Source organism: Atractosteus spatula, chromosome 7, assembly GCF_055471065.1.
Source record: "Atractosteus spatula isolate fAtrSpa1 chromosome 7, fAtrSpa1.hap1, whole genome shotgun sequence".
NCBI lineage: Eukaryota > Metazoa > Chordata > Actinopteri > Semionotiformes > Lepisosteidae > Atractosteus > Atractosteus spatula.
Window position 1 is genome coordinate 20,759,029 of NC_142712.1, and position 22,021 is coordinate 20,781,049.

The window sequence follows — 22,021 nt, forward strand, 5'->3', positions numbered from 1 at the left end:
ACTTCAAATTTTCCGCGACAGTGCTCAGTAGCTCTTTAATCCAGTTGTCTTTCATACCTGATGTTGCTGTTCTTGTGCCATTCCTAATAAGCGCTGCTGAAAGTGTTCCATGTTAGGAATTTGTGCAGGAAGCTGCGGATATACTGGTTGCTGCATATTTTCCGGAAATACACTGTGTAAAACAAATTATAGAAGAATTGGTCTTCGCAGATTTGACATTTGTCAGATGTCCAAGCTCTTTGCTTCAACTTAAGACAGTGAAACATTTTCCTATGAGATTTATTCATTTTTGTCAGTCAATAATGTATGATAAATTGTTAAGATGTTGTTACATGACTTTTTTAAAAACAATCTTTTTAAGTCTCAAACAGTCTCTTATCCAAGTCTTCAAAACCCTCAAAGGCATGGACAATGTCAATAGATCAGATTTTCTCAGAAACAAAAATGAAGCTTGAACAAGAGGGCAAAAAAAGTAACTTTAAACTGACATCAGGTGTCATTTATCCACATAGAAGCTTTTCAGTGCATGTACCAAGATAACCAGCAATGTTGCTTAAGCACATATACTGGATTTTCTCATGAAACATCTGGATTACATTCTGAAACCAATTAACCAAATTAACTATATGGGTCAATCTGACCCACTTCTTATGTCAGAGACCAATCTTCTAATGTTCATTCACAATTTATAAAGGAATTTATTTTTAAAAACCTACACAATAATTAGATACAAACAAGTGAATCTACTCATCATTTGCGTTAAAGGACTATAGTACAGAATGAGCAGAACTTTATCTGCGACATGACTTACAAAGGCTGTGACGCAGAAGTTGTTTCTTCCTTCTTAGCATCTTCTCCTCCTTCTGACTCATCATCATAATCAAAGCGATCAAGCAGAGTCTGTGAACAAACCCCCATCATATCTGTCATTGTCAGAGCAATGTTTGTAGTAGAGCAACAAGTAGTAGACCCTAGATCTTAATAAAAAACACTGAAACACAAAAGCATATTCTCATGTGAGAAAAATCCTTTATTCTACTCTAATTCATGAGCCTTGCACAGCTATAACTATGGACAAAAACAAACCATCCAAATTACAGCTGATCACATAACAGTCTGTATATCCCGTTTCACATTTTAAATGACTTAGGGAATATTTAAAAGCCTATATTAGAAGGAAATAACCTGCATAAGAACTTAGATGTAAAGCACAGCAAGATAAGCAGGTAAAACAGTCACCTTGTCAAAGGTTGCTTTCTGCTCTGCGGGCTGTGCAGCCGGAAGGCTGCGCTGGACAGCTGCAGGCTGGATCTGGGCCAGCAGGTTGTTCTCGGGAGCAGGGGACTGTGGCTTTGCCGGCTGCTGGAAGGTCTGCAGGATTTGCTGAAGCTGGAAAATCACAGAGGGCAAGTTTACACATCTTCAACACCAGCTTCCATCCATTTTCTAACCACTTTTTCCAATTCAGGGTCGCAGGGGAGCTAGAGCATATCTTGGCAAGCCATGGGTGCAAAGCAGGGTGCATACAGACAGACACACTCACATCAGGGCCTGTTTCCTTAAAAGCCAATTAACCTACCAGTATTTATTTGGGCTGTGGGGGGAACCCTTGTGAGCACAGGGAGAACATACAAACTCCACATAGATGGCACCCCAGGTCCGGGACTGAACCCAGAGCCCCAGAACTGCCAGGCAGCAATGCTAATCACTGCAACACAGTGCTGTCCTTTAGGTGCTTTAAACCGAGACAAATTTAAAAAGTCCTGCAAATGATAAAGCTCCACATTGATATTTTCAAAGGGTTACGCTTTGTAAAGTCATAAAAGCCTGGTTTTGTTTCCAAGCATGTACAACTAAGCAGTGGTCCCTAGATCGTCCCTTTTTTAGATTAAAAACAGTAAAAAAAATGCACTGCCTTCTAACTATGGAATGTTATTTATAGTATCAAAGTTTTGATTACGGTAAATTACACCTTTTCTTATTGAATATAATATTGTGAGGATGACTCATTCATCCGTTGCTGAAAACAAATGCCTAACCACTTAAAAAATAAATCAAACTGTAGGATGAGTTAAAGGGGCTCTGGGATTAGTGATCAACTATCAACTGCAACCTCTTCTTCAGGGACAAATGAGGAAAAACTAAGCAAATGAGATGTGAAGTAAAAAGCACATTGCCTTTTGAGGTACTTAACAGATTTTAACTGAGAAAACAAGCAACAAAATTAAAACAAAGTATCTCAAGTGCCAATAAGTGTAAACAGAATACCGGAAAATTTAAATATGTATAAACCCACCACATAATTCCAAAAAAACATTTTAAAAACATTCAGTCTCTTTATATTGATTTTCTTTATTGCAGAGATGTAACCGTGTTGAAGTTGACTCTGGGTGTTATTTCTTAGCACCACTGAGTAACATTGTGATGTAACTATACTGCTAATTTGTTACAACAGCATACATTCTTCATTAATTTCAGCTACTTACAACAGCTTGAAATGAATGATTCACATGTCACGGCACGCTAGTGTAGCAATATCTGATCCAGCAGTTTTTCTAATGTAGCTGTGGCCAATGAATGTACCACTATACTGTCTAAAAACTGTGACTGGCAAGTCTTTTAGGGGTAATATCAGTTAACATGCAAATGCACTTTTCATAGTATGGTACAAGTTATTAATACTATTTTATTAATACAATTTCAACAATCTCAGGGTAAATTCTACATAAAACTGAAATGCAGCTCCCACTAAATGACATGCAAGAACAATTCCAAACCAGCAATACTCACTGCTCAGCAGATAAGGTGAAGAACTGAGAAATTACTTTACTAAATAAATTAGGACAGAATTTTAGGATGGCCATATTGTTTAAAACCAGAGTTGAATTTAGCCAGGACAATGGAACTAACACCCCTAGTTCCTTGGAATCTGCAAGATGTCAGGACCAAGGCTTAAGTCCTCATCCAAACCACAACACCTATTACCACACAGTGTCCCCAGTCACCAAAATGAACTGACTTTTAAAACAGTAGTCTAGAAAAGAGTGCCATCTACTGGCCAATCAAAAAATATGATAGTACCGTAGGTACTTTTAATAAGCAAATCTTTCAAATCTTTTTTTACAATTAAATCTCATTATAATGAACTGTTTTTTAACCTGGAAGAAAATTATATCTTCTACTTTACTAGCACAAACTGATTCCATGACATTTTCAACCACAAAATGGAAAAGCAAATTATCAACCTACGTCTGACTCTATATTCAAATAATTTTACACAAATAAGGGATAACTATCTTACAGGGGCCTCTGTAAACTATGAACTACTTTTTTGTGAACACATGACATTCTTTAGTAACCTATTAGTGATAAGATACTTACCTAGGCTTCTTTGTAGGATGTCAATCATTTAAGTGGCAATTTGTCATTTGAAATTACTAACAGTGATTACAGGTGACTGCTAAAATAATTGACCAAATTTGGTATTACCAGTTTCCTAAGGGAATAAGTCAAAATAGAAAGCTGTAAATTGAAATTTATAAATTTATGACACCATTTAAAACATACACCACCTCTTTTTTGCTTTTCACACCACCTAAAAAAAATCACCAAGATGCAACTACTATGCCAGTAAATAAAGTTTGACCCCGCAATCATATACGACTTGATTTGGTGCACATTTTTACTTTTTGTGAACTCGGAAGACAAGTTTGTTCCACTCACCTGCTGCCCCTGTGTGGACTGAAACAGCTGAGCTACAGCAGCGAAGGCGTCCGAGTTCTGCAGCTGAGGGACGGCGGCAGCTATCGAGTTGGCAGTGACAGCGGCAGGGACAGGGGGCTCAGCAGAGGCCTTGCCAGGACTGGAGGGGGAACCTACTGTGAAAGAGAAGCATGTGGAGAACACATCAGTCCAAGTCCACCTCAATGCCGGTCACGTATCACAGTCTTTGGTTGAAGCATGTTGTTCTCGTAATTAAAACATCTCATAACTCTTCATGGGACAACACTGATTCAATGACGGGAAACAAAAAAAGTGAAGTTCACTTCATTTTTAAACCTCAGTGATCTCAGAACAGACACCCGACATATAAGCACCATCATGAAACATAGCAGCTAAGTGAGTCCTGAATTACCCACTCAGATAAGCGGAGCACATAGATGATTTAGTGAACCACTTAACAACATACTAAACGCATAAATAGAATAAACACATAAAGGCAGGTTTATGAATACACTCCCTGCTGCAAACGATTCCTTGGAGGGCCCTACGTGTTCTTCAGAAGAACATATGACATTATTTTTATGTGCGTGACTTAAAATGGCCATGTTTGTGGAAGCAGCTACTGTGTACTATTTGAGAACACCATATAGCAACCTATTTCAAACAATTAGCATCAATGTATTCCTAGGTTAGCATTTCCTGAATTCTTAATTTGCCTACAACTTTTGATTGAAGTAGCTAGCAGTACATTTTCAAATTGCTGGCAAAACTCAAAACAGTTGCAGGTTTACTTTCACATTTCCGCTACAAAGAGCAACAAAATGTCAGATGCAAGTGCAGACAGATGTTCTGTAACATTTGAATCCAGTCTCTTGAGTAAAAGAGTTTCCAAGAATTCTAACCAAAAAGAAGGAACCACCCCACCCACAATCAAGAGCTATTACTAATCTAGCACGCTGGAAGAAGCTGGAAAAGGACTTATGTTTGGTAAAGAAACGCATAATAAAAACACTGCAGGTGCCTCCTTTGTAGAACTTCTACAAAAGCTGCACAACCAAAGTCCCTGACAAGATGTCCTTCGATGTATCTCAAACTATATAACAGTGGCCAGGGCCAGTGTGGGACAGACCTGCATCGGCAGTATCGTTCTCTGTGTCAGGTGCTGTGGTACTGCTGCTGGCTCCGGCTGCCATGTCCAGCAAAGGCTGGATGATTTCAATCTTGAATACACCGTTCTTCTGCCAGAGGTTCAACACGCGCACAATTTTACTCTACAAAAAAGAAAATTACTCATAATCACTCGTTTCAAAGATTTATTGAAAATCCTGTAACATTTCATCTGCTATAATCACATTGCTTTCATTGAGGATAACGTAAAGACATGAGAATTCATTGTTCTTAACTCTAGGTTAAAAAACAGCAAAACCAAAGCACTGCATGAAGATTAAAAGCATTATAACACTGCACCACTGCCATGCTCCCCAAAACTTTGTAAAAACCTGAATCAGGAAATGCTTCATGTGGCTTGAAAAACTAGCACATGACCGGCCTACTGAGCCACAATGTGTAATTTTGTGGTTAAAAACCTTTATAGATTGCAATTTAACCAAAATCCAGGTACCCAGGATCTTCAAGAAGTGGGTGACATAATGATGACAAGAACTGCTGATATCCACAAAGTGGGTTTCATCCCAACACCCCTTACATAGGAAGAGAGCTACTTCATCCACCACTGAAATGCGGCCCCCACTTGGGTGACAAGTAGCAGGCCTTTTATGTTAGCAACACCCTTCCAAAGCAAATCAGGTAGACATGAGAAACTACTTCACCCATGGAAAGTCAGACTGAGTAAGTATGAAGTACACCAGATTCAACACCGCTAAAGTCACTTGGGAAGCTCAAGGAGTCTAGACCTAGTTTTAACACCTACTCTCATGAAGTATGCCTCAAGATCCTCACAATGACATGATATATTGTTGCTTTAAAGGCTACTTTAGTGCAGAGCATACCAATTCTATTTGCAAAGGAAACAAAATATTTACTATAGCAGATTTGTGGATTCACATTTTTAATGATAGTAGCAACTTAGTTTGCAAACATACAGGTTGATATTCCTGGTAGCATTTCTACAGAAGGTGATGTTTACAGCAGTAAACAAAAATAAATGCAAAAACACCTCAATGACTAGTAATAAGTCTCAAACCCCTGTGACATTTACAACAAAAACTAGTGGCTCAACAGCCTTTTCCTATTCTGTATCCTGAATATGAATTACCTTATCTTCAGTTGGACATAGATAGAGGTTTTGGAATGTTCCAGTGATGTTTTTTGTGAATCTCGGACCAAAAACATCCTTATCTGGTCCAAACTGATGCCGTGACTGACGAACAATAGAATCAACAACATAGAGTCCCGGGACCTTGTATTCTGGTTTACACTGCAAGGCAAGAGAATGACCGTTAAATACTACAATTTCATGTAGCAAGAACTTGTTTCAAAGCAGTTCTTACTCGTTCAGAAAAAAAGCAGAATAATATCAAACACTGACATACTTTCACCTGTCCCCTGAACCATTCACTGTTGCTCATACAGTGGAAACAAAAGGGGGGAAATCAAAAGGCTCTTAAATTCAGCAGCTCTAAGCTAATGTTCTTTTGTACAAAGTAATTGATAACTGTAATTTTAAAATTCTTGAAAGAGCTCCCTTACAGAAAGGTACGCTTTAAGGGTTGAGTATGGCAAGAACTCTCACGATATATGCAATGTGGCAACACAACCAGGGTTCAAATGTGCATTTCTGTTATCTTACCTTTTTGATGAACTTCTCTACAATCTGGACAACATGCTTGTATAACTAAAAAATAATAAAGATTAGTGAATAATACTTTCTTCATCATCATCATCACATTAGATTTACAGCAATATAAGGCTTTTAATTACGTATCTGGAAGGGGTGGGCCAAGTGTGTTGATACACATTACCATTTGTTGTCTTTCATTTTCATTGTCAGAGTTCTTTCCAAATAAATCACGATAAATGATGATTTAGTAGGAATTTAAGTTCACAACTTAAAAATAAAAGGACAAAGTTGGGTTTCAAAAATTTTAAAAGGTAACATTTCTAGCATCTCAAAGGATATTAATGTAACATGTAGGTGGTCTCAGAGAGGTGATTTTTCTAAAAAGTAAAATCGGCTAGAACAGCCACTGAAACAAAGATAAAACTTCCTTTTGGGATTGTTATATATACATACAGCAAGGTCTGAGACAGTACACCAACAATCTTTAAACACTTCAAGCTAGATTTTTCAGTTTTTATCTTTTTAACTTGTCAAAGCCCCATGGTGAAATGGTCTAACATACTTCTAAGCAAAACATTAAATCAAAAGAAACCTTGATTTTGCTTTCTCACATCTGCAATGCTAATCTAGTTAATATTCTTTACCAGTCTCACCTTAATAGCTTTAATTGCGGATTTGGTAATGGAGATCATCTTTGCACGAGATATTGGAGGCTTCATGTCCAACAAGGAGAATAACTGTGAAGGAGAAAGGAAAATGTTTAAAACAAGTTCATGATTTAATGGGTATGGTCAGTACTGAGATGGGAGATGTCTAAGGAAACAGGCTACTGCTGAAATATAACAAAGTTCAGTTGCTGGATTTTGATGTCCAGTGGCAAAAAGCTGCTTTTTCCTATTCACTCACACGTGCAGAGCTACTTCCAAAGTCACCTACAAAACAGTCACTCCAACATTAAATTTCTTCTCAGGGACCTGCAAGGGTTTTTGAATAAGCACAAATATTTCCACACTACTATTGCTTTTCAGAATTAGTTTGGGTAATTTTAACCACAACAATGCAATCCTTTGAAGTCATGGTTTTTCAGTTTAAAAAAATGGAAACTAGTTTTTATACAGTATCTACAGAAGAGGCAAAATATTTAAAGGTTTTTGTGGAAAAACTGACATTAATCATGACTTAAAGGCTTCCTTCTACAGTATGTAGTGTAACATTCTCTTCATAAAACTAATAAGGAAGGGTCACTTAAAACATTTGACACAAGGGGGAGTTTAACTTACACACATAAATTGCCTGCCTGACACCACATAACCTTACTTCAATTACAAAATTGATTATACAGCACTATTCACACATTTTTAAACAAAATGCAAGAAACAAAATATCAAAGTTCGATTCACACTCATAAATCTGAGATCCCGTGCCTTCAAGTCCCATGATATCAAAAGGTCAATGCTCTTCCTCCAATATGAACTAATCACAACAACCACCACCAAAATACAAGAACAAAAAACACAATCAGGACAGAAAAGAGAAATCTGCCAATTTATGCTACAGGAAACAATTCTGCATTAAAAGAAAATGTAGCTTTTCAAGGCAGCAATAATGGTGGAGTAATGATTAGAGCTGTCATCTCACAGCTCCAGGGTCTTGTGCTCAGTTCAAAACTGGTTCTCCTTCTATTTAAAGTTGGCATGTTCTCTGCATCAGATACCTGTTTAGATTTTCTCCTGTCACTTATTTCCTCCTACCTCCACAAGAAATTCTGTTAATAGGGGTCTCTAAATTATCCCACCATGTGCATCTGACTCATCTGCACTGCAGAAATGAATGGCTTTCCAATAACAGATGGATATCCATTTATTGTCAAGAGTCTGCATACCCAGATCCTTACCTTGATGTGAAACAGTAAAGTAGGGCTGGGTGATATGACCTCAAATCAGTATCACAATTTCACACATTTACCTCGATAATATTAAATTAACGATATTTTTAAACCCTTGAAATAATATGATTACATGATATGGTGAAAGATCATGTTTTAAATATGCAAAACTATTAAAGCTGCACACACCTCACCTTATCTCAATGTCTTACAAATAATTTAAGGACATAATTAATGGGAAAAACATTAAAATAACTTTTAATGAACATTTTAAAAAATAGTACGTAATGGCGTTAGTTATCTCGTTCCATCCGCGTGAATCTTTTGCATATTGAGTGGCATTAGTAAATGCTTGTGTTAGAGACAGCTGTTTGGGGGAATCACTTCACTTGTCAGTCTCTTTTTTGGCCATGCACTCTTCGTATTCCACAACATGGATGTGTTTCAAATGATTAAACAAACTGCTCGTGATACGTTTGGGTGCAGAAACGGTTTTCCGACAGAGTTTACATCTGCCTTCTCTTTGTTCAGTATCCTGTTTGCCGAAGCCAAAATATGACCAAACGTTCGACAGTGCATCTTTTTAGAGACGAGCTAGTCTTCATTTGTACTTGAGTCATCCCTGCCTGACTAGGGTTCAACATAAGCACTCATGTTGCCTCATGCCTGGCATGCTTTTTTGTGTTTTGAATGAAGAACGAAGGCTGGACAACGCAGAAGCATGTGACTGGATATGATGACTGGGTGGTGTAGTTTTTTTAAGGGGACCGCTCATGAAAGCTCACAGTGGGGAAAGCTTTTACCGAGCATACCGACATAAGCAAAATTAGGTCGGTTAGAGATTCTTAACGTCGGTATGGGTAAATTGTCGGTATATCGCCCAGCCCTACAGTATAGACATGTTCACATGTATGCAACTCAGTTCAAAGTTTGCAAAATCCACTGAGGTTTCTGTGTTAAGTTCTTCTTGAAAGGCATTCGCGTTTTAGTTGTGGTCTCAGAGGTTCTGCACAAAAATGATGCATGGTCCTTTTAAGAGAACAGCAACCAATAATATACAACCCCTTTGCGTTGACACCTGATGCTGGAAATAAATTTTACATTTCCAATCACATTTATCATATCTGCTCTTAAATACCAAGAAATCTTGGACTGTTTTTTAATTAATCATTGCTAAATCTATAACCCATGACAAAACAGACAAAACCAAGATTAATTCCAATTAAGGGTCATCACTGAGGTCAAACAATTTTTTAATGTTAAAAAGATTAATACTAAAAGACTGTAAAAAAGTAATAAACAGAAACACAACTTAATTATTTGTTGAAAATATAACCAAGTAATAAATGTTAGACTTTAATATGCATAGAGCATGCATTTGATTCCAAACAATAAAAGAAGAGAACAGGCAGTTCTTTAAGTTTTAAATAATGAAAATTAATCTTTTCAAGTAGGTAGGCAATTATATGACAATCCCAGTCTTATTATTAACTTCTTTCAACATCTTAAGCCCAGCTTGGTAATGATAAAAATGATTTGAACTTTAAACTGAAAAGCCATTTAGCAGTTAACAGTCAGAATCACTTTCAAAGTTACAAGACATCAGCAGGTTAAAGAGGAACTAGAGGTGTTTAGATAACTACTCAGACAGGATTCCAGGAAAGCTTCCTTATAGTCAGAGGCTGTTTTTGTGATGTGCCGTGCAGGTTGGACAGCTTTCTTTTCAGGAAATAAACCAAACAATAAGCATCACAGTGTGGTTTAAAGTGTACCATTGCTAAAACTTCCAAATGCATGGTGAAAGAAGAGACAAGCAAATGCGATATCAAATGAATGAAGTTTTATCAACAAATCCCAGTCTCACAAGGTGAAAAAAATGCAGTGACATCATCTCATGCCTATTAATGCTAGCCTAGAAAAAGATCAAAGGATTAACCAGAATAAACTAAGGGGTTCGAAATGATTGCAACACGTTCTTCATTCTCGGACCAAAGAGATTACAAGAGAACTGACAAGCCTTCAAAATACTAAGTCGTCAAAATGTATGCACTGGTATTGTACTGAAGCAACCTGAGTGACATCCCTAACCACTTTTCCATATGGCTGCTGTGATCCTACACAGAGGCTGGGTGAAGGTGTAACTGGAATAAGTTGCCAAGGTACAACTTTGGAGGAAAAAAAAGTCTGGTTTACATTAAATGGTAAAGTAAATTGTGGTCTCTCCTGGACTGCTATTTGAGAAAAGTATTGCTTTATATTTATCTTAAAAATTGCATCAGTTATACATGAATGCAACCTCTGCATGTTATTACATTTAAGCAAGAAATGCATTAAGCACAAAAAATGTTCATAGAATCTGTTTACTGTTCTATCAAAATAATCTATCCTTTCAGTCCCTGAGAATTGTATTTGCAGGAAAACATTTTAATTAGTGCAATCATGGCAGTAACAACAGTAGAAGAGAGAAAAACACCACTATTCTATTCCAAGAGAATAGTACAATGTGACACACAAGAAAAGAAGGGCTTCAATCTGTCTACAATCACCAGCTCAGCCCTGATGAATTACAGCATGGAAAACAGAACATTAAGTTTAAGAACAATCCACACTTAGAAGTAACATTAAAATATAAAATACTGTTACAAATGGGGGAGGGGTGTACGAAAATTGTGAAATTCAAGAATTGGCCGAGCACTTTAATCAGTAAGTGAAATACTTATTCATAACCCCCAACTTGAAAGTGCTTTTTCCAGAATATACCCGAGCAGTTGGTATAAATGGAAGCAGGTGAATTATTTGTTCTCTGGCACAGCTTTGGTGAAAGGAATAATAATCCAGGCACACTTGGTTAAACAAATATTTATTACAATGACAAGACGCAAATTACACCGCACACAACAAAACATACAAGTTACTCTATGTACAGTATTGACAAACAAGGTGTTTCAGAGGCCTAACATTCTGGACACCCAGAAAACCCCAGACTGCTGCCAAGCATTAAACTCTAAATGCCTACAAAGGCCACATAAGAGATATGGTGCCTTCTAACTAAATACGATGCAACCTGTAGTTAAATCTCTCTCTCTGCACCCCAGATGCCACAAAATAAATGGGAGCCTATATCCCTATCCATAAAAATGCACCCAATGCAGGAAAGACATTTCAAACTGAGGTATCTTTTACCCAGGAAACTCAAGTTCCCTAAAAAACACAGAATAGATCCCTCTCTCTGGCAAGGTTCAAATACTTAGATCCTGGTTTGGATGACCATGAAGTAGGGGCTCTCGTCTGGCGCAAGCTTCAGGTCACCACTCCTCCAGACTCTTGTCTCTCCTCTTCGTCTTCCTCCCTGCTTCTTCTTTCTTCCCTCTTGATCTTATATAGGGTGCGCCTGTACTGCTCCTTGACAATCATTAACCCACAACTTACCTAGCTGTACGAAGATAAACTTTATCAATTTTAATAATATATTATAGTAAATATAATTTACCTCATTATAAGCACCCAGCCTCCTATCTTGAGATCTGCAAACCTGGCAAGTTAAATACTAAATCATATATCCTACCATGTTTCTGTTTGGTGCTTTTGAAAAATAAATTTTAGCTGAACTGTTCAGAAGTACATATTTAATATGATCAGTTTCTTTCAAAAATAGAAAAACTACAGATTTTTATGGAGGGATTTTTTAACAAAAAATTATTACAATGCCTAGAACTTCACAACATAATACAATAAAATGCATATAAGCAAGTATGTGCGTCTGGAAGCTACAAGGATATGGTATAACCTATACAGGTGTCATTTATGTCTGTAACTGTACATATAGACGGGTATGTATATAATATTTTGCTTCATCTCCTAACTGAGAATGGGGTACAGCTCAGCTTTTCTCCAGTTAGAAGAACTTCTCTGCAACTGACAAGTGCATGTACATCCTATTTTATATTTCAGAAAGCAGGCAATCAGTCACTTTGAGCTGCTTCATTATGATTTTTTCTTTTAATTGACAGACAGACCATGTGTGCACATCTTTAAAAAAATAGCACTTACGACCACAATTGCAATAGCTCATTTGCAAAGAGAAAGTATACATCTGGAACATGTTGTTGGAATTTTTCATTAGAAACAATTAAATTACATGAAAACTCACAGATTATATACAGCGGACATAACTGATTCTTCAATAGGCTTTCACTGCAGCTGAGCTCAATCAGATCAATGATCTTTTTTCCATTAATGGAAGATTGTATATTTTCCCTGAAGGCTGAACATTTTGCTCTACATGATCTGTAAATTGCTTTAAAAAAATAAACGTACATTTATTCCACACATTGATGATTAAAAGGTTACAGAAAAAAATTAACATATTTCAGCTCTCCAGGTCAGAGGTGTATATAAAAGCCTGGTCTATTCTTTCACAGCTAACAGCTATAAAAATTAGTTTGTAGCTCTAGTGCAAAAATTTAACATAGCTTTAGCTCAAACTGAGTGATAAAGAGGAACCAGCTTAGCTTAAATCGTGCGTGACCAGGCAATTGCCCATAATTTCTACACATTCCTTACTTTCTGTTTTAAATTCACTCTTCCGACCAGCAGAACAGGGGTTAACCTAATAAAGATGTTTGCAGCTCAGATAGCAGTTTATGTACATGGGACATAAGCTGGACTGGTATCACTTGCTTTGATTTTGATCACATTCTGAAGAGAGATTTGAATCTATGTAATACCCATACAGGGCTCAATGGACACTTTCCATTTAAACTTTTACCTTATTATTGTTTCCAAATGTATTCCTTTAAAACAAATACAACCATTAATATGCATCATCATGATCTAATGTTTTTGTATCTTGACAACTTGAATTAAATGACATCTCTGAACAGATCTGTCCTGGGCAATTGCGTTATGACCTGGTAAGTGTGATGGCATACACAGCACTACATTGGTCTGATCATCTAAGCCAGTGGTTCTCAAACTGTGGTACGCGTACCAGCAGTGGTATGTGGAGCGCCGCCAGCTGGTACGCCATATGACCCTGGAACTTTGTTGTGTGCACTGAAAAATCGGGACGGGTTTTCAGATTTTCTATTTTAATACGTGTCGAATACGCAGCCTACGTACTGCGATACAGCGCGCACCAATACTTGAGTGGACACAGAGCTACAATGTAATTCTGTACCACTCTATATGAATGCATACTATGAAGTAAGTGACCAATTGTATTTAAAAAAAGCTATCTCCAGCAAATAGAGAGGTAGGAGAATGTGCGTGATCTTGGAACAATGCCAATCTTGTAAGCACAGGAAAGCATAGAAATGCGTGCTACCAACTCTGATAATCTTGTGAGCACAGGAAAGCGTGATAGATAACAGAAAAATATTTAAGAACTGTTCTAGGTTAATTTGAGAAAAATACACAGAGCGTCCCTGTGTTTTGCTCCCATGTGCATGAAATAAAAACTTCTTTTAACTTCTGAGACAGACTCCTGAAACGGAACCGGGATAAAATGCAAGCTTGCAGATTGCTAAAGCAGGTAAGCCCCACACTATTTTTGAAGAACCTTATTTACCGTTGGCAAAGGAGCTGACACGTATTATGTGTGGAGAAAAAGGTGCTAAACAGTTCAACTTGCTGCCCCCTCTGAAAGACACAATCACTTATAGAATTATTGAAATGGCGGATTATATCAAAAGTACACTGATAGAGCATGTAAAGATGAGCAGATGCTTTTCACTGCAATTAGATGAGTCTGTAGTCGATTTGGCCAGTTTGCTCGTTTACGTTAGATACGAATTTGAGGGTAGGCCAAATAAGAACTTTCTGTTCTGTAAACCGCTATCAACAGGAACTACAGGAGAGCACATACTTCAGTTTCTGAATGAATTTATCGAAGAGAATGGCATTGACTGGATAAAATGCATCAGAGTTTGTACAGACAGTGCTAGAGCAATGACAAGCCGAAACAGCGGTGTAGTTGCACGGATTAGAGAGGTTGCTTCAGAAATTAATGGACGCAATACAACATCCACCGTGAGACCTTTGCCGTCAAGAAAATGCCTGATGATTTAAAATCTGTTAGACTCTGTTGTGAATTGTATCAAGGCTCGAAAAATGACTTCACATCTGCTTTGCTCGACTAAACAGGCAAACCCCTCTCACCGAAATGGTGCTTTTTTATTGTTTATTTTTATTTGTTGTTGTTCCTGTTTTTTTTCTGTAAAGCGCTTTGAGAAGCCACCTTTAAAGGCACTGTATCAAATAAAGTTTATTATAATATTTATTATATGTGTATGTGAGTGTGTGCGCACACGCGCACTCATGATGGTCATTGAGAATTTCTGGGGTTCCTATGAGAAGATGACTTGTAGGTGGTACTTGGATGCTTTGGTTTGATCAAGGGTGGTACTTGGTCCAAAAAGTTTGAGAACCACTGATCTAAGCAATTGCTCAAGGAATATTGCAGGGGTTGCTGAATACTAAATGCACCGATATAAATTAATCCCACAAATATAAACAATTACTGATCACATTTATGCTAGGTTGTCATAACTATTCATGAGATGAATGACAGGCCTAAACATCACTGTCTCTTTTGTGCCTTTAAATAATGGAATAGCATATAACTTGACAAGGCAGTTCTGAAAAAACAATGGAATCCTGTTTGCACCCTCTTATTTTGAATTTCTATACCAGTTTTTGCAACGTAATTATGGCCTGACAATGTCTAACGCCAATGACATGCAGCACTTCAGCATTCATTTTAAGTTTGTGGTACTATAATAGCTTTAGGTACACATTTACTTCCTTCTTGGTGATACTATTTCTTACTAAAGAAAGCTATAACATTTTTAAGCTCATCAACACAGACATACGTTCCCCAGTTATCCCTCTTGTGGCCTTAAGATCACCAGTTTCTGACCTGATCATCAAAAACAAACAGTGCAGCCATTTGTTCAACAAAACTATCACTGAAATAAGAAAATGTACGTTTAAATAGCAACGGACCAATTAAACTAAAGTATTAAAAGAGGTCCAGCTATTAACATTAATACATTTTTTTAGCTAAGAATGACCAAATCTGGAACAGCCAAATGGATATTTTCTCATCTCGGCTTGCATCTATAACCCCCTGACTTTACTTAACAGAAGGAAGATGTGCCGGCTTACTACTCCACCGATGGCCTCCAAGTCACATGTCTTTAAACATGTCAAAGATAACAGCGTCACAAGGGGGGTTCAGCACTACCTGGAGAAGTGCCACCCTCACCGACACCCCAACATGCCTTCAAACACCTGGGAGGCTGCTGGGGTCGCTGTGCAGCCACCTGAATCCCACCCAATTCTAAGCAGCACCCGGCCAGCTGTGGCGGCTGCATGAGGAATCCTGTTTCCTGGCGGCTAGTGACGCAAGCCAGGCGGAGCACACGATCCCAGAGCTCAGCCTGAGTAACTGATTCAGAGTGTGGCCTGAAACAGGGCAGAAATGTAGTTAAACTACTGATAGTTATTTAAAGGGAACAGAAGGTGGCTAGTCATGAGAGTGCTATTTAAAGTATTTCTGGAACTCCGCAGAGTTTTCTCCGCAGAGTTCAAGTCGCGATGTTTGCGGTTGTAAGTGCTGTGCTGGGGTCACTGAGAAAGAGGCTATGGCAACTGCACTGTTTTGTGCAATTTATACATACAGTACTAGTGAATATACTATTGTAAATCTGGAGTGCCAATTCAGAAAAATATGAAAATAGAGCACATTTAATCTTACATAGTGATAACGTACTATTAACTGTAATTACATATTAATTGTAATACTTTTCCTGACAAAACCACAGCCATTTTAGACAAAAACTAGTTAACATGGTAGGTTAATCAGTTTACTAAATTTAGTTGTTTATTTTAGAAATGTGATGCTGTAATCTTGATGTAAAAAATGTTACAAAGACTAGATCAGTGGCGATTGTCAACTGCAAACAAAGTAAATTGAAAATTATTTTCCATTATAGTTTATTTAAAAGCAAAGACGTTCCACACCAGTTGCATGCATTTGTTGTTTTCCATTATTTACATTCTTTCGAAAATGAAATTGCTACCCTTTCCATTATGTACATTGTGGTCACAGACTATAAACCCAAAAGGAATCTATAACAACATTTGGAGATGCATTTCCATTCAATACAAAATCATGAGAAATCCTACAAATTCAAGCAGCCTGGAAAATCCAAGTAGATCAAGACAGACTCAGACAACTCAGTCACTGTTAAAGGGGACCTGCAATGCTATTTTTATATTTTGTTGTTACAAATAAGCACTGATGTGTGCATTTCAAGCCACAATTAAAGCAAAATGTACACAGTAACACATAAAACCTCCAGTGTACATCTTAAAATAGACTGTTTTTTTGGTATATGCAGGACCATATTCTGCAATTTGGAACGAGGCAACAAAACGTGAAAAGGCACTATTACATTGTAAACACGCTTGTGAATACATCTATTTTAATCCAACAGAAATCTTGCTCTTGATTTCAAGAGTTTTGCCAACAAATATTACTTATTAACTCTGCATGCACATTTTGTTGGAACATTTCTGCGGTGCAATGTCTGCTGCACAATCTACTTATTCACTCGTATATCACATTACATTAGTCATTACAGTGACTAGTGAGCAGGAAGGGCCACTTCACATCACAATTTGGGCAAACTCTTGCTCTCGCAATACAATGGAGACCATACAGTCCTTTCATAAAGTTCACCATTTTGTGCTTAATTCAGAATTTGTAAAATGTTGTGATACTGTCAATTTATTTCATCAAGTTTTAATAACTGTTCTGAGAAATTGGGACTGCAGTTCACTCCAGATCCAGGCTGTGATTTCCATCTTAGATTGCTCTGGACTCGGAAGTAGCCATGTTCTACTTTCACCTCCCTTATTGATGCTGATGATTAAAATAATGGTGCAACCAAAGCCCAAACCCAGAGGATTGTGTGCAAGAAACTAGGTTCTCTGATCTTCCATACTACTCTAACTGAAGCTGAGCACAACTCACTTTGTACTAATAATACTTCTTTTTCACAATTATACCATGTTGGAATTCAGCTGTGCTCTCTGTGATGCCTTGAGGTAGTTAACACCAGCATTCCCAGGATTACTGCATTCTAAAACACAAAGTCCGACCAAGGAGCTGCACAACACGCAGTGACAATTTCCACATGTCCTGCCCATACAGCTACAGCAGTATCATTCTGGTTTGCAGATTTCCTTGGTTAGAGAAACTTCTGACAGGTTCAGTCTGGGTATTTGTCCCTATCACAATAGGGTTTTTCATTTGCTTTTACCACTGAAATTAACTGAACTATATGATGAGACCAGAAGGCCTCTACTGGTCACCCTGCCAGTCAGTCCTGCACAAACAAGAATGATAAATGTCCCAGTGGTGCTCTTACCTCTGCAATAGCAGAACACTGGAATCCTCAATTAGACATTTCCTATATAGGTACTGTACCACCATCTTAAAAATTATTATTCACATCTTTACAAGCATGTTGACTTCAATCAAGGTTTGCTAAATGTCTAATTGATTCATTTTGTCTGCAGAAAATATTACGCATCTTGTAGTAAAGACATTGTCAGTAAAACACAGCGAAGCGACTTACTAAATCAGTAAAAATAGCTACTGTTCTCTTATAAAAAACAGTGGGTGTTTGGGAAAATCTGCTTTACTACACTCTGTACAGTAGGTGCTGCTGGGCTACAGGTTTCACTGGGGAGTCTATGCAAGGCGTTGTGGGCTATACAACAAGATACCCATAACAGATATTGCCTATCAGACAAACCCTGCCACGGGCCTCAGCTGACCCATTCTGGGCAGTTTCTTTCCAGGGGGACCCAGCACACAAGCTGTGTATAAGCTAATGAGCCAGGGAAGCTGAAACATGGATGATCTCTGTAGCCAACAAATAAGAACATAACCTCAAACAGGGCACTTGCTAAAAACACTTGCAGTACAAACTGTACAACAGGCTCTAGCTTATTTCAACGCTATTTTTGAGTACATGCAAATTTCCATAACATCCATTCCCATAATAGCTGAAAAACAAGCAAACAAAGTGCTCACCTGTTACTAGGCTGAAATGAGCAATTGAATATACCGACTTCCGATTAAAAGGCCAGTGGTTTTACTACAGTACAATCATAAAAGAACAAGCCAAAGTATATTTCATTGAGCACAGCGAACTGCATCATTTAAAGAAGAAGCAGACTGTAGGCAGACAAAGCCAGTTAGCCTGTACTCATGTTTTGGACTCTAAAGTAGTGGCACAAACTAATGTTCTACTACCTATCCACACGGGACTTGCACAGAACCACAGCTGTAACCTCTTTGTGGTGAGGTTTTTTTAAAGATAGTACAAAAAGCTTTTCTTTGGAAAAGAAAAAATATGTAATGCTTTTAATGCATACACCAACACCAACCTATTTCAAAGATTCTTTCAGCAATTGTCATGACACAATACCAAACACCATGTCAGGCAATTCAAAGCATGTCATCAAATCACTGAGCCTTTAATTGGAGATTAGGTTTATTACCGTCAAGACACAAAACAAGAAAGGGGGTCTGTAAGGAAATACAGACAGAAGACCAGTTTTTCATATTCATCCAGAAGCTGCTATTGTACTTTTACTAGTTAGAATTTAATCACTGTGAAAGAAGTCAATTCCTAAAATCAATAAATAAAACACAATTAAAACTGTTTTAAACCGCTCTTCGAAATCTTGTTCTATAATGTCTTTACCCCACATTCCATTAAGTATTACTTAATAGTTCACCATTTCTATGAATCTGATTTCTTTCCTAATTTTTCTTGGGTATGATTCAATTAAAGTGAAAAGGGGCTAAAATAGCAGAAACCTTTGGGTATGACTAGACATGGACAAACTCTTTATATTAGGGTACAGATTACCGATGCACAATAAAAACACAACCATCTGCAAGTTTTACATTAATAGTTTATTGCAGATATATCTAACACTGTCCAGGCCTCCTATTTAAATAGGAAGCAGACAGATCTGTTGAGTTGTTCCTTGGGACAAACAAAATGTGAGCTCAAGTTACATTTCTTTCATAAAACCCTGGGTGCTCAATATTAGGCTTTTTAAAAGAACTGAAACTGACAAAAATTGAAAAGGTCTTGAAATAGTCAGTGTTCTTTCTCCTGACCTCAACAATTCACCAATAACATCAACAGGAGAATTGTGGGTTCCCAACCTCCGCCATCTTTCTGGAGAGGCAGAAAATCCCACACTAATGTATCCAGTCTACCAGTGTAGCTGGTCTAAAGTCAGACCTGCCAGAATTGTGTTAATGCTCATGGAACTCTTACTGAATTCTAACATTGCAAGGTTTTCATTCTGATGAGGTCACATTTCACACTGATTCATTCTTTGATCCAAACCTCTGTTTGGATTTTCTCAAGTGTTCTTTCTGAATTATTTTGTTTGATTCCAGTTGAAAATACCTGATTAAATCCATTAAATCTGAGAGTTGTATTTTTTGTGCATGAGTACAGTGTGTTTACAAGTAGCATTTTGTTTATTCTGTTACAATACAATACACACATACCAGAAATCTAGGAAGTGTTACTTCAGACAAAGGTGAATATACCACTCTTTCCAGTTTTTATCACTAGGAAAATGAGAATTTGAATAAAACACAGAACCATGCATTTGGTGCCAAGTTAAGAGTTTTGTTTGCAAATCTTATTCTGACATGCTAAATTTGTGTAGGATCATTGGTTAAAGTGCAATTCAATAAATTGTACTTTTGTTTATTTTTATAATGCTGTTTTCAATTTTTGCATAATAAAATGTAAAAGGGATAGGAAATGGTGCCCAAGTGGTAAACAACTCAAACTGCAGGAAACTTGAAAACGTGTATCTGGAAACGGCAGCATTCCCAAAGGTAGAGCAACGATTTAAAACAATACCTTTAAAAAGTTAAAACATTTGCGCTAATAAACAGCTAAAAGAATTCACGCCATATTGTGACTGTGTTCTCGTTTTTTCAAAATCAAAGTCAAATCAAACACAGAGAAAACGGCAAAACCCTTATACAACACTTTAATATTAAAAAAACAGCATCGCGCCAGAGCAAAAAAAAAAGGTGGACAAACACTGAACTTGTCAGGATCCAACACTACATTTATAGCCGCGGTATCTATGCAATGTACAGGGGGAGGTTCCAATGAACAGGTGGCCAGGTGTGTTTTAAAAGACTTCTCCCTGTGCGGTGTATTTCATCAACTCAACTCGGAAACGAGTTTAAACGCGGGCGAAATCCAGAGACTACACAATTTAAGCCCCAAACGTAGGCGTTTTGGAACAAGACGGCGAGAACTATAAAGGAAACTCCCAGGAAAGTAGCGATTCCCAGAGCTGTCAGCCGAGAAACCATAGCGCCGTGTTTTCGCTTTATTCCACCGCAGGAGATCGCTGGTATTTGGAGGTCAGGGCCTGCCCCCATAACAAACCGCCCACTGCCCCCGATCAAAGGCCACCACAGGCGCCTTCCCGATCACCGTAAATCGCCCAGGTTAGAAATACAACCACCGGACTCGCAACGGGGCTGCAGCAGGAGAGACGAGCCCACAGCAGCGCGTCCCGCCACATCCCGCGCCCCGTACATATATACACAAACACACACAGCATAACTGCTACACCCGGGATACCAGGAGCGACATTCCGAGCTAAAGAAAGGGAAAAGATGGTTAGGACTCTTGCCAGCCGCTTCAACGTGCGCTATCCCTTTCGCCCCGCAGAGGTGAAAGTAGCACCACCCACACCGAGAGAGCTGCGATCCCGGCTGGAGCGCCGGAGCGCGGGGAGCGGTCCCGCAGGCTCGGCGTTCACCCCGAGAAATACGGCCGAGCTGAGCAAGGGGGACACCCCTCCAAACGCCCCCCGCCTGTCGAGTCTTTTTCCCCGGGTTGTGCTCAGCCCGACACCCATTGTGTACGTCCGGACGTGCGGCCTGGGAAACCGTTTCCATTCCGCGGCCTCCACTCCCGGGCCAGAGCCACACCACCGCAGCGCCCTGCTCTCTTCATCCGCTCGGCCGCCCCTCAGCGCCCGCCTTACCTCCTGGTTGAAAGCGTTAACAGCATCCATGGCTTTCCTTTTCGGCGCCTTTCCTTTTCTTCCCGTATGGACAGCGTTTATCTCCGGTCAGGCCGGTCTAACATGTCCGCTTCCAGCAGGACTCAGCTGCAGACGCTCGGCGGTATGGCGGAGACGCAGGGCAGCATGGGATTGGGCGCGACGTCACCGCCGTCCACCAGGGGGCGCGCTTGTGCGATCAGTCTACGCTGATGGCGGGAGTCCGGAACAATAGAGGAGTTCGTGGGATGTAGTTTTGAATTGATGTACTTATCAAAATAAAATGATCACTTTGTGATGTGTATTCAGTTTGTAAGTATTCTGTATGTATGCATTCAGTCAAATAAAGCATACAGGGTTTGGCCACTGATTAAATATTTTAGTGTGATTGTTTAATTGATCATTCATACTGACCTTGACACACTTGAGTGACTTTCACTGTTTTATCGAATCACTTCCATCCATAATGG

The 22,021-nt window shown here is 38.6% G+C and overlaps 1 protein-coding gene across 3 annotated transcripts in view; it reads right to left on the minus strand.

Moving 5' to 3' along the window:
- The window catches only part of scaf4a (SR-related CTD-associated factor 4a), a 45,708-nt gene extending 24,032 nt beyond the window's left edge, over window positions 1-21,676 (minus strand). For all 3 annotated transcript variants that reach the window (XM_088920102.1, XM_088920101.1, XM_088920100.1), the window contains exons 1-9: window positions 21,534-21,676; window positions 7,177-7,260; window positions 6,533-6,577; window positions 5,999-6,160; window positions 4,853-4,994; window positions 3,724-3,878; window positions 1,240-1,389; window positions 812-900; window positions 58-172 (exon numbers count right to left, since the gene is read on the minus strand). In XM_088920102.1, coding sequence (XP_088776228.1) covers window positions 58-172; window positions 812-900; window positions 1,240-1,389; window positions 3,724-3,878; window positions 4,853-4,994; window positions 5,999-6,160; window positions 6,533-6,577; window positions 7,177-7,260; window positions 21,534-21,563 — 972 coding nt within the window. In that variant the 5' untranslated portion in view covers window positions 21,564-21,676. The remainder of the gene's footprint in view (window positions 1-57; window positions 173-811; window positions 901-1,239; window positions 1,390-3,723; window positions 3,879-4,852; window positions 4,995-5,998; window positions 6,161-6,532; window positions 6,578-7,176; window positions 7,261-21,533) is intronic.
- Window positions 21,677-22,021: the final 345 nt, after the last annotated feature.